This window comes from Kogia breviceps, chromosome 3, assembly GCF_026419965.1.
Source record: "Kogia breviceps isolate mKogBre1 chromosome 3, mKogBre1 haplotype 1, whole genome shotgun sequence".
Classification (NCBI taxonomy): Eukaryota; Metazoa; Chordata; class Mammalia; order Artiodactyla; family Physeteridae; genus Kogia; species Kogia breviceps.
This window is the reverse complement of record NC_081312.1, coordinates 92,289,445-92,302,774: the sequence shown is the minus strand read 5'-3', so window position 1 is coordinate 92,302,774 and position 13,330 is coordinate 92,289,445. Positions and strand designations below refer to the sequence as shown.

Below are 13,330 nucleotides of genomic sequence, written 5' to 3'. Positions count from 1 at the left end.
TCTAAAATAAATGTTTCTTTTACATAACTACTCAATGCTATTTCAATACAAATTCCTCCTCCCTTGTCAAAAGCTGTGCTAAATATTATGACATTTGTCATCTTTTATGAACTTTATCTCTAGAAAGATTGTATTAATACTAATCAAGGCCACCAGCAATGGATAAATATACCCGAAGTGGAATTATTCCCATTTCTCCCAATACTGGCTTTGTAATTTTCTTTTTTGTGAATGTAATAAGAGTGGAGCAAGTATCTTATAGTTGCTTTAATTTTTAATTCTAAAAGTATAATGAATGTCAACATTTTCTTGTTTCTTAAAACTGAACTATTTCTAACTCCGTTTGTATGAATTACCTAATCCAGGAATTGGCAAACGACAGCCCTTGGGCTAAATATGGCCAGTTGCCTGCTTTTAGAAATAAAGTTACTGGAACACAGCTGTGCTCATCTGTTTACATGTTGTCTACTGCTGCTGTTGAGCTACAGTGTCAGAGTTCAGTAGTTGCAACAGAGCAAAGTCTAAAATATTTACTATCTGGCTCTTTATAGAAAAAGTTTTCAGACTCCAATGCCATCTCTTAGCTCTTACTCACTCTTGTTCTACCACACTTTGTGCTTCTGCAATATCAATGTCAAAGTACTGTAGTTCCCCACATGTTGTGATAATTTATGTTTTAGTGTCTTTATACATGCTCTTCCCTCTGTCTGGAATTTTCCAACTCCACTCTGCCAGGAAGGTTCAGCCTTCCAAACCCTCCTTGAGGGGTGCTCATCCTATAAAGCATTCCCTTTAATTCAAATTCATAACTTTAATTTTTGTTAGAAGATATTGACAGTTGGAATGAGAATCAAGAAGACAATGCCTGGAAAAGCAGTTTCTAAAACTATAGGTGCTATATAAAAGTAACAACTTTTAATAATAACTATTATTATACTTGGCAGCATCAGTGCCTGCCTTTGTTTCTACTTTTATTTCAAACCATTTACAGGGAGCTTTTTAGACCAAAGCACCCCTGTTGGCTCTCATGAAGTAAAGGATCTAAGAACACCTTTCCCATAATCTCTCTTTGTTAAATACCAACAACGTATTTGGGTGCCTGGACTAGTTATTTTGGCAACACCAGAGGCCAATTCGGATCAATTAGATATGTCATCAATTATTGACTAATCATCAAGATGACTCAAAATATCAATCAACCAACCAAACCAAAAAGACCAACTCTCTGAGTTGTCCTGTTTGACTCCACAGAACAAGTTTGGAATCCTAGAGAAGCAATAAACATAAAATTCTGAGAAGATATGCTAAGGCAAAAAGCCTTTCTATCCATTGGTTGCGGGTAATTATGTTGAGAACATAGCTCTGTACTACTATGTATATAGATCTACCTATCTGTATTTATTTATATATCTTTATATCTATCTATCTATAACATATATATTTTTTTAATGGGTCTGCATTCCTCTCTCTGCATCTCCCTTCCTTTGGGAATCAAAAACATCTCATAGAAAATATTTTCATGAAATCTAATATATATAAAAACTGTATATTGTGTGTGTGTGTGTGTTTGTGTGTGTGTGTGTGTGTGTGAATACAGTGTACTATTTTTTTTTTTTTTTTGCGGTATGCGGGCCTCTCACTGTTGTGGCCTCTCCCGTTGCGGAGCACAGGCTCCGGACGCGCAGGCTCAGCGGCCATGGCTCACGGGCTCAGTCGCTCCGCGGCACGTGGGATCTTCCCGGACCAGGGCACGAACCCGTGTCTCCTGCATCGGCAGGCGGATTCTCAACCACTGCGCCACCAGGGAAGCCCCAGTGTACTATTTTAAATGATGATGTCCAGTGGATCCAGGAAGGAGTTTAGAGATTTCCATTTGCTTTGTGAAAAGTTTGCTATGTGTGTTGAAAGGCATGAAGCGAAGCTTCAGATTACGCCACGTGAAAGCTTGGGTGGTTCTGAATGCTGAGTCCCAGAGACAAAAGCTCTTAGTTATAACTGCATTTCTGGAGAGGAGGGCGCCAGTTCATTCACCACTTCCATTAAGGAACAACTACTTCTTTTAGCGGTGCTTTTCTCTCAGGAAGTGCAATATATAGTAAGGGCAGAAAAATAAGCAAAGGAGGAAATTTGTTATTGATTTTCTTTTCTTCTGTGAAATTACATGAAAGCTCAATGGCTTGGAGGAGTAACTTAGTCAATAAGCCTCCATTTGGGACCACCTTGAAGTTCAATTCTGTCTCAATCCTTTTAAACTTCCTCTAGTGTTGGACTCTTTTGTATGTAATTATCTTTGGTGCTGAGATACTATGAAGCTTTTTTATTCATCACACCACAGAGGATTTTGCTAAAGGTAAAACTGTGAAGTATTTGCAGACAGTAAAGTTCCATCAGTCCTTTTTGGTTAGAAATCAATAGCTCTGAAAACCAATCCTTAAAAGCCAAGGAAAAAGACGAAGAAGGTGAATAGTAGGACTCCTTACTGTAAAGCAATTTTTCAATATTAGGGTGTTGCTGGATTTTCTTGGGTTTGAGCTGCAGAGAGACTAAGCCCAGTGTTCTCTCCAGTGGGAGTGGGGAAGGTCATTTATGTCAGACTCACCATTATGTGAGTGTACATTTTGGTCATAATACTTGCTAATGTTTATTGAACATTTACTGTGTGCTTGATAGTATGCTGAATCTTTATATGGTTTCTGTTCTGTAGGGAAGCAATAAGTCGCCTGTGTGAAGCTGTCCCTGGGGCAAATGGAGCCATTAAAAAGCGAAAGGTAAATATTGGTGTGGGTTTTTTGTTTTAGTTTCCCTAACTATGGGAAAGATAGTATCAAAATAATTGTTAGTTCATTCCACCACATGACTTGCCAGACACTGTCTGAAATGATGATGCCTGAGAGTCAGAGTGGAGAAAGCACCTGGGTCTTTTCAAGTCAGAAAATCTGGTTGAAGAGCTAGGTATTTACTTACCTTTGAGCATGGTATCTCATCTCTCCAAAACTCCATTCTTGTTCCTGTAAAGTTAAGCTGTTGAACCAGATGACCAATTTTGGTACCTTCCAATTTCAATATTTTATAATGTATGTATTCTGCATTTTAACATTTTAGACTTTTAGGATGCCATGGCCTATTTTCAGATGGAAACAAGAGTGCTGGTAGAGGTAAGGGTAATAAATGGGTAGAAGGAGCTTTTCATGTTGAAAGAAATCATGAGATTTGATGTTAGACTTGGATTTAAATCCTGTCTCTGCCACCTACTAACTATGTGATCTTGATCAAGTCATTTCACCTTTCGAATCCTTGGTTTCCTCATTTGTAAAGTAGGAGAAAATAGCCCTTAGTTTATAGAATTATTTAAGAATTAAATGAAGTGATGTGTAAGTGTCTTGCTTACATTAGGCTTTCAACGCTAATGGTAGTTAGTATTATCCCTAGAATACTTAGTTGCTTTGAAAAGTCCAAAGGGGAGGTGCAATGGCTCTTAAGATAACTATATAAATTAAAGAACTATAGACTGTTTAAGAGGGGAGGAATTTTTAGACATCTCCCAGTTGAACCCTCTCACTTTGCCAGCTGCTAAACTGTGGCTCAGAGAAGAGACTTGCCTTGAGTCACTAGGAAGATCAAGGTCAGCGCCAGCTGTAGAAGCCAGGTCTTCAGAGTCCTGGCTTACTGCTCTATTTCCATACCACCCTGCCTAATTTTTAAATCATTACTCAATATTTTGCATAGGGCTGAACCTACTGTCACCCAGAGTGACTCAGATGAGCCACATGATCTGGGAAACTCTGATGAATGGCTCTTGAATTCTACTAGAACTCCCATATTACCAGTTTCTCTGACAGAACTGATGGTCTGTCTGTAGCCTCTAGCCTCCTCCCGCCTCTCATAACCTCTGTGAATAGGAGATTCCGACTGAAAGATGCCAACAAACAGGCTTATTCACTTAAGACTTTCTCATTTCAGGAGGAGTGAGAGTCCACACTCCAAAACAAAATAAAACAAAAGCAAACCAGGCTATCATCTTGCCAGAGAGTACACATGTAAAGAAGTAAAAAAAAAAAAAAAAAAGAAATTTTTGAGCTAATTTCCTTTGATAGCTAGCATTTTTATTGAGTACTTAATACATGCCAGGGACTCTTCCACGCACTTTATATTTTTTCTATTCTTTTTCCTCCCAATTTGAAAAATTGTGGTAAAATACACATAACATAAAATCTACCATTGGAACCATTTCTAAGGGTATAGTTCAGGGATATTAAGTACATTCATATGTTGTTCAATCATCACCCCTATCTATCCCCATAACTCTTTTTTTTTTTTAAGAAATAAAGTCATTTATTTGAAGAACAGAATATACTTAGAATTGTTTGCTTCTATAAAGCCCATTTCCCCCAAGCCTTAACTTTGAAATTTCATATTAAGCAATGAAGTTATTTTACACAATCTAGTTAAACAATTTATTAGGAATAGTCCCATAACTCTTTTTTTATCTTGTAAGACAGAAAGTTTATACTCATTAAAAAACAACTTCCTATTCACTCCCCTCTCCAGCCCCTGGCAACCACCATTCTACTTTCTGTCTCTATGATTTTGACTACTCTAAGTATCTCATATAAGTAGAATCACACAGTATTTGTCTTATTGTAACTGGCTTATTTCACATTACTTCACATAATGTCCTCAAGGTTCATCCATGCTGTAGCACATGTCAAAATTTCCTTCCTTACTAAGATTGAATAAATATTTCATTGTATGTATACATCACATTTTGCTTTCCATTTATCTGTTGATGGACACTTGGGTTACTTCCATGTTTTAACTATTGTAAATAATGCTGCTATGAACACAGATGTACAAATATCTCTTCAAGTCCTTGCTTTCAGTTCTTTGGGTACATAACAAAAAGTAGAAATTGCTGGATCATATGGTGATTCTATTTTTAATTTTTTGAGGAGCTGCTATACTGTTTTCCATAGCTGTTGTACCATTGTACATTCCTACAAATAGTGTACAAGGGTTTCAGTTTCTCCACATCCTTGCTAACACTTGTTATTTTCCCTTCCTTCCTTCCTTCCTTCCTTCTGACTAGTTATAGGTCTACACAGATTTTCTATTTCTTCATGATTTAGTCTTGGTAGCTTTTATGTTTCTAGGAATTTGTCCATTTCATCTAGATAATCCAGTGTGTTGACATACAATTGTTCATAGTATTCTCATAATCCTTTTACTTTTGTTGAATTGGTAGTAATGACCCCACTCTCATTTCTCATCTTACTTATTTGAGTCTTCTCTCTTTTTTTCTTAGTTTATCTAGCTAAAGGTTTGTCAATTTTGTTGATCTTTTTGAAGAACCAACTTTTGGTTTCACTTTTAACATTAAAAAAAACATAAATATTCAGTCTGTAACAAAATCCGTAACTTACAGAGTGTTGTTATGTTATTTTTAAAGCCTCCAGCTAAGTTCCTATCCACAGTTCTTGGCAAAAGTAATCTTCAGTTTTCGGGAATGAATATAAAACTGACCATCTCAACATGCAGCCTCACATTGATGAATCTTGACAACCAACAGGTAAGATCATGAATGTCATTTATAGTTTAACATATCATCTATTTTTCTAGAAAAGTCTGGGCATAATGAGAATAAAGTTTCAGACAGTGTGCCTAAAACTTTATAAGACATGAGGGAAAAAAATCTGCCAAGGATTTAGGTGTAGCAATAATTAGGACAACAGTATTACTAACCCATCACTGGGGCATTTAACTGCCTATATACTTGCCCCTACCTATCGGTTTTATAATAAGAACTAAGGTGCAAAGAACATATTAAGTACCATTTGGAATATACTTGAGTCAGTCATTTATTACTCTCCACTACCCCTCTCCAAAGGGAAAACAATTCCATCATCAGAACTAACAGACTGTGTGTTGGACTGGGGATGCAAATGAAGGACAGAGGGGAAGGGTGATGTCAGGGTCAGTGTTCTAACTAACCAAAATTTAAGCAGAAAACATTTTCTTCCAACCCTTAAGATTGAAAAGCCTTCTCAAATGTTATTGTGTAAACAACTTTTTCATCTTTGGTGATTTATGATGCTATGGTGTGCCTGAGTTCTCACTGTAAACATTATTTCTCAAAGAACAGCATTGCTGAAGCAAATATAAAAGATATACAGGCATTGGGCTAAATATGTACTTTAAACTAGGACACTGTTTTTTGACTTACTTTTTATTTTTTAAACTAAATTCCTTATATCAGGTTATTTATGTATGTTAGAGTCTAATTTTTCTTTGTCTAATATGTAATGATTTGAGGTTCTTAGTATTTAAGTTTTTACTGTGTGGAGTGCTATTGATCAGGGACTCACACACGGTTTAACGTGTACTTGTCAGTGATAAAACACTAAGAGGCTTTGAGGTCACATGTAGGTTGAAAGCCTGGCTTTGCCACTAACAAGCAAGTTACCCTACCACTCAATTTTCATCATCAGTGAAATGAGGATTATAGTCTTAAACATAGAGTTTCTGAGAAGATGGACTTAGCAACAGTATGTGTCTTATAGGGTTATTTAGAGGATTAAGTAAGATCATGTAAATCACTGGATATAAATCACTCAGCACAGTGCCCGTTGCATGGTGCATTTTTCCTTGAGGCCTTTACATATACTCAGTACATAGCAAGGAAAGCATATTGTAATATGTGAAATTATAAAATTGTCAGTAACATAAGTACAGTTATAAACATTTTGATTTCCATTTTTTGCTAAAAAATTCACTTGCAGTTTTTTTTTAAAAATTTTTCTTGGAGTAGAGTTGATTTACGACGTTGTGCTAGTTTCTGCTGTATAGCAAAGTGAATCAGTTATGCATATACATACAGCCACTCTTTTAAAGATTCTATTCCCATATAGGTCATATACAGAGTATTGAGAAGAGTGCTATATAATTTATTTATTTATTCATTCATTTATTTATTTTTGGCTGCGTTGGGTCTTCGTTGTTTCGCACTGGCTTTCTCTAGTTGCAGCGAGCGGGGGCTACTCTTCCTTGCGGTGTGTGGGCTTCTCATTGTGGTGGCTTCTCTTGTTGCGGAGCTCGGGCTCTAGCAACGCGGGCTCATAGTTGTGGCTCACGGGCTTAGTTGCTCCACGGCATGTGGGATCTTCCCTGACTAGGGCTCGAACCCGTGTCCCCTGCATTGGCAGGTGGATTCTTAACCACTGTGCCACCAGGGAAGCCCCCCTGTTCTATAGAGTAGGTCCTTATTAGTTATCTATTTTATACATAGTAGTGTGTATATGTCAATCCCAATCTCCCAATTTATCCCTCTCCCACCCCGCTTCCCCCTACCCCTGGTAACCATGTTTGTTTTCTACATCTGTGATGCTGTTTCACTTGTAGTTTTGAGGTTTGCTTTATTTTCTAAATTCAAAAGCAGAATAAAATACATTGCTTACACAGTAGTATAAAACACCATAGAGGAAAATGTTTAATATGAAACAATTTTAAATAGATTCCTGTCTGGTTGAATCAAGATTGGTTATCCAAGAGAGGTGATACCATTGATATCTGACAGCAGAACATATGGGGATGTACTTGGAAGATGCAGCCTATCTGGGTGGAAGGTGAAACATTAATCGTCCTTCGGATGCTTTGCCCTCGAGACATTTGTGGATGTAAAATTTATTTTTAGTTTTCACCCATGTGGATGGTACCAGGGATGCTCAATTATTTTAGTTATAGGATTTAATTGAGTATAGGAACCCTTGAATTATCTGGATTTTGTAGGGGAGGAAGAGCAGGCAAAGTGAGAGCCATCACGATGACAGCTGTGCAGAATCAAATGAGCATTTTAAAAAATGGCTCTTTCCATGGGTGACTGAAGTGAATGGGGAATTTAGGAAGAAGAGGGTCGTGGTGTGTATGGTGGAGGGCATAAGTTATTCTCAAAATCTCTTTCCCCTCCGCTACCCTTTTCCAGGCCACTGCAATAAGAGCTGGTATCGCCATACGTCCATAGTCTTTCAGGCGAATAAAAGGAGGGACAGTGGGCATGGGTGGCTTCCACAACCAGTAAAGAGCTGCTTTGGGGAGTGGCTCATATCTTTTCTGCACTGGTGGCATGGAATGGGCTGTGTTCAGCCCACCGCTGGAGTGGGGACCAAAGTTAGGATCTCATTGATATTAGACCCAGGGGCTGATTTTTTAAAATAACTTTGAACTATTCTGCAGACCTGGGGAGAATGGCCACGGGGGATGGGGTTTGGGGTGTAAAAAAGATGTGCCACTCTGGATGCTTAAACTCAAGAAGCTTTATGCATTCCTTCAAAAGGACAGCTAAAATGTCCAAGGGATAAAGGCAGCAGAGAAGTGACCGTGTGGATGTAGCATGAGAAAATGATTTATCAATTAAATTTTCCTTAAAGAAAACTAGCCTCTGAAGTTCTAAGATAAATACAAATATCCTCCCCGCCACCCTTAACTTCAAAGATATACTTTGGACTGAAAACATAAACAGCTTCAAGTTTATAGATATATTCATAGATGACACAGCATTTATGGGTCAGATGGTTCACATTTATCTTCAGTCACTGAGAACATCAAGAATGTAACCATTCACTCCCAGAAAATGTCTCACAGAACCTCAGAAGCAGAAAATAAGATATTAAACACGCAAACATGCAATGCCTGCAATTTTTAAAACTTACCATATTGGGGGATGGGAAAATATATTTTGCAAAAGCAAGTTATAGGGGTTTTTATATAGTCCTTGTTTTAAAAATTCAAGCAACAGACTTCCTTGACATACTTTAATAAGGCGTTAAGCAAAAGTGTCAGTCTGAGTAGCTCCTACTCCCACTATTTCTCTACTCGTTTCTACACTCCTATCATCGACTCTAACAGCTACTGAAATTGAGAAGGGTAATAAAGAGGTAAGGTAAAACGGGCAGAAAATGGAGACATCCTTTAGTCTCCAAGAGGAGAGGCAATTCAAACACCTACAGAGGCCAGGCAGGTAATGCAAACTGTCCAGGTTCATGAACACACAATGGTGCGAGCACAGTGATAAATGATGAGTGCTACTTGGTCTCCATGTTGGGGAGACAACACTGGGGAACCCTGCAAACAGAATACTTTCCCTGTGTGAAGGCCAATCAGATGCGTCTGATGAGACTATAGGTCAAGGGTTGTCAGGTCTTCCACTTCTGGGGAAAAAAAAAAAAGAAGATGGGAATCTGGGAGTTTTGCTGCTCTCTCTGGATTATGAGATGTTGGTCTTTAATTAAGAAATTAAAATTATAAGCATGAGCCAAACAAAATAGATGCGTTCTTGAGATGAGCCAATGTGGGACATCTGATCTAAGCAAACATTTAAAGTAACTATGGATAGACCTAGAAAGCTCTCCACAAATCACACTACACACTCATAAGTTTACGTTCGCTCTCCCCATTCCACATCCCCATCCTCTCCCCCAATCAAAGAATCAGGACTAGAACGTCCCCAGAACTCCTTTCTTTAGTTTATCTGTTTATATAGATGTGTGTATGTCTTCATTTAATCCTCACAATTTATAAGGTTCATCCAATTATCCTTATTTTCAGTTCAGGATCCTGAGACAGAGAGATTAATCTACTCAGTTACAGAGCTATAAGCAGTGGAGCCCAGATTTGAATCAGGTAGGCTGGTTCCAGTCTGTGATTAACTGTAACATTTTAAAATGTTACCATTTTCTACCTTTAGTAAATATTAACAAGTATTAATTTCAGTGGTCTCTCAGGTTACTGCCTAGTTTTAAGACCAACAAACCAACCATCAGAGGAGTGAGTTAGAGAGTCCAGGTCTTTCTCCCCAAAATGAGCCTTCAAACCCAACAGGGAGTGGTTTTCTTTCCCCCTCCCCTTGCTCCCTACTTGATCCCTAAGAGAAAGAGGATTACACTCCCTGGTTTGTAGATCTGTTTTTTTCTGAACCTATTTCCTGTCATCTTCATCTGGAGGTAAATGCAACTAGTCAGTTCATGTGTACTGGCACCCTTTTCATTCTTTGTCCAGAGTCCTGTTGATTCACATCACACAAGCAGTTATGTATCCAAACTCATAACTGCATCTACAAGCTGTTTGAAAATGCAATGAAAGAAGTGGAGCCGTGTGAGAAATAGGATTAAGATGTTCTGTTTGTTTGTTGTTGTTTCTTTTTGCGGTACGCAGACCTCTCACTGTTGTGGCCTCTCCCGTTGCAGAGCACAGGCTCCAGACACGCAGGCTTAGCGGCCATGGCTCACGGGCCTAGCCGCTCTGTGGCATGTGGGATCTTCCCGGACCGGGGCACAAACCTGTGTCCCCTGCATCAGCAGGCGGACTCCCAACCACTGCACCACCAGGGAAGCCCTGATTAAGATGTTTTAAGTGCCAACATTTAACCTTCTATCTAGTGTTCACCCGTCTATCACTCCTCTCCCCGCCAAGCTCATGTCTGAATTATGATCATCCTTACTTGTCAGTCCTATATTTTACAGAAAAGAACCCTCCCTCCCTAAAAGACAGGATGACTGTAACATAAATAAGGCTCCAAGTTGTCCTGCTGTATTGGATGTGTCCTTTACTGCCATAATGGAGCAAAATCATCTGGAACCTTTTTACTGATCCTAAGACCTGTTGGCATATTCAGTTTTACTGGGCACAGACTTCTGACTATTATTCACACAGAACATCAGCATCTTAATAACCACTGTAACATCATTATTGATTTGGCAGTTTTTCCCAGGTTGGCAAATTCTCTTACAGGAATTTACTAAGTTTAATTTCCACCAATTAATTTGTAAACCGGTATTTGAAGCTGGAGCATGTTCCCTTATAGTCATTAAGTTTAAATCATAAGGTGATTGCAATCATAAAATAAAACCACTATAACACAATAAAAAGTAGTATTAGAGAAAGTATGTAGGCAATACCATTAGCCAAACAAACAAAATACACAGAACAAGAAATTTTTATTATCCCCAATGCTGGTGCATAACCAATAACAAGCTTAATTAGAGGAGGAGACAGAGGGAAACTTCAGATACCGAGGTGGATTTCTGGGCAGGTTTAAAAAAACCTTTAAGGGTTGTTCATGAAGTCTTTTTTAGGTGTAGGGCTTTCCTTTTACTGGACAATTTTCACTTAACAGTTCTTACATTATGAAGTTCAACCAGAGTCTTTTGCCTGTAAAAAATGAAAAACAGAGCGAGTAAAACAGAATATTTCTCTAGTATATATGGATGTTCGAAATAGTTTGTTTTCTTTGTACTTTCACATACACATTAATGTCTAAATTTGAAACTTAATTATTAAGGACATCTTAATTTTTGACTTTTAAAAATGTTCAAGACAATGAATTTTCTTGAATTAAAGATTACAGTCGCTTTAAAAATGATCAAGATACATGTACAAACAAAATCTCAGATGCTCTTGGAAACACATTTTAAGATATAACACACATGATACATATTTCTTTTGGGGTTTGATTATCCTTTCGGGATACTGAAGAATACTCGATTTATTTTACACTAAAAATTTAGCTTTTGATAACCACGGCTTGGATAGATCACAAAATGGAACCTGACAGTTTTCTCAGTATGCTTTTAGTCCAAATAACTCAAAAACATCTCATGTCCTAAGCTGGATAAATTAGTTACTTTTTCTCATATAATTAATATCAGTGGGCTCTTGTACTGGCAGTCTGTCTTGGTCATGACTTACTCTTGCAAAGCCATCCCTTACAGTAACATATATTTTCCTCAATGCAAGGAAATTAATCTGGATCAATAACAAAGTCAAAGCCATAAATGTTTCAGGACATTCTTGAAAACAGGTTTCAACAGTATTAAGATCCTTTTTCTTTAACAATTTTCTTTCTCTTTCATAACTGTGCAGTCACTACTTTATTCTACAAAAAAAAAAAAATTTTTTTTTTGAAGACCAAGTTTTTCATTGGCACGGAACTATTTGGAATGAACCCAAGAGACAGTGGAATGCCAGGTCTCTCCTCAACTAGTTTCCTCCTCTCTTCACAGCGTTTAACTACTCTCTATCAATAATCTCATCACAGCCGAGCTCTTCGGTCAGACGATTGACAACCATGAGTGAAAAAAGCTCTTCGATAAAAGCCAACTGATCAAACGGGGTCTTCTCATAATGCATCTGAAACCCGCCATCCAGAGCTGCTTCTCTTGCTCTGGAGGTTCTCAGAAACATCTTGTTGGCTTCTTCAAGGGCCGCTGATACTCTGTAGCCTGCACCACTCAGCTGCTCCTCTTCCGGATAGTCGTAGTCGTCCTCCCAGTCATCGAATTCCTCGCCCTCGTCCTCGCTCTCGAAATCAGGGCCCGCGATCTGGCCTGGCTGCTCCCCAGGGCCGGGCCGGCTAGCGAGGCCTCGCTGCCCCAGCGGCTCCGCCATTGGCTGGGCGGCCTCCTCCTCCATCGGGCCTTCCTCCTCCAGCTGTGGCTGGGCCCCGGCGCGGGAGGGGTTCAGGGATGGCTCACGGCTCCCGCCGCCTACCTCCATCTGCGGAAGGTCACTCTCGCCAGGCATCACATCCATCTGCAGGTCATTGCTTTCCTCGTAGAGCTCGGACAGCTCACTCATTTCAGACATTGTGCAAGCGGCTAAAGCTCCCCGCAAGGCGTTTTCGGCAAGATCGGAGCTACGCGGCCGTGCGGTTGTGCGCTTGCGCAAGCACCGTGAGCTTGCGTGACCTTGTGCGTGTGCGCGACCCCCCAGACACCGCCTACCCCTCGGAGCGCTGTTTGGGGGCCGGCAGCTCGCAGTTCCACCCCGGGATTTTTCCCGGGGCTCGCTGGTTGGCTCTCAGTGCGTTCGAACTTCAGACCTAGATGCTGTACGTGCAAGAGCATTGCTTGGCCTCTGCCTTAACTAAACCGTTCTGCTGCTTATGATGCGATAAGCTTGAAAATATATGGCTTCTGTAAGACCCCTTACTCCTCCTCCCTCATCGCCCCCCTCCTTTCTCTCCCTCTTTCTGCTCCCACTCTTTCCCCCATCCCCAGTCAGCCGTGTCTGTTACACTGTTTTGTCTGTCTTTATCTGTGCGCTAATGACTGCTAAATCTGCACTTCCAAACCACACGATGTTCTTAACCACAGATCAACATATTTAGATATATTCATCTCTATTTTTCTCATTAAAAATAAGTTAAATTCACAAATAAGCATATTATCGGTGTTCTTTAAAAAACCAGACAAGAAATACATAGTCCCATTGCATTTCGCAGGAGATAAGTGTACACTGTTACCAGTTTGGTGTGTATTTTTTAAACCCCTTTTCTTTGCGT

At 39.3% G+C, this 13,330-nt stretch overlaps 2 protein-coding genes across 5 annotated transcripts in view; one reads left to right on the top strand and one right to left on the bottom strand.

Moving 5' to 3' along the window:
• Positions 1-13,330, top strand: part of SHC4 (SHC adaptor protein 4) — a 130,529-nt gene that overhangs the window by 64,446 nt on the left and 52,753 nt on the right. For all 4 annotated transcript variants that reach the window (XM_059058592.2, XM_059058591.2, XM_067029216.1 and 1 more), the window contains 2 exons: positions 2,705-2,768; positions 5,447-5,566. In XM_059058592.2, the coding sequence (XP_058914575.1) occupies positions 2,705-2,768; positions 5,447-5,566 (184 nt within the window). The remainder of the gene's footprint in view (positions 1-2,704; positions 2,769-5,446; positions 5,567-13,330) is intronic.
• On the bottom strand, positions 10,967-12,857 carry EID1 (EP300 interacting inhibitor of differentiation 1). Its single transcript, XM_059058593.2, has one exon. It carries the CDS (start codon positions 12,631-12,633, stop codon positions 12,058-12,060), a length of 576 nt encoding a protein of 191 aa, XP_058914576.1. The 5' UTR covers positions 12,634-12,857; the 3' UTR covers positions 10,967-12,057.

Bases quoted from the DNA above. Each gene is read 5' to 3' on its own strand.
- EID1 (XM_059058593.2), bottom strand. From the start codon at position 12,633: ATGTCTGAAATGAGTGAGCTGTCCGAGCTCTACGAGGAAAGCAATGAC.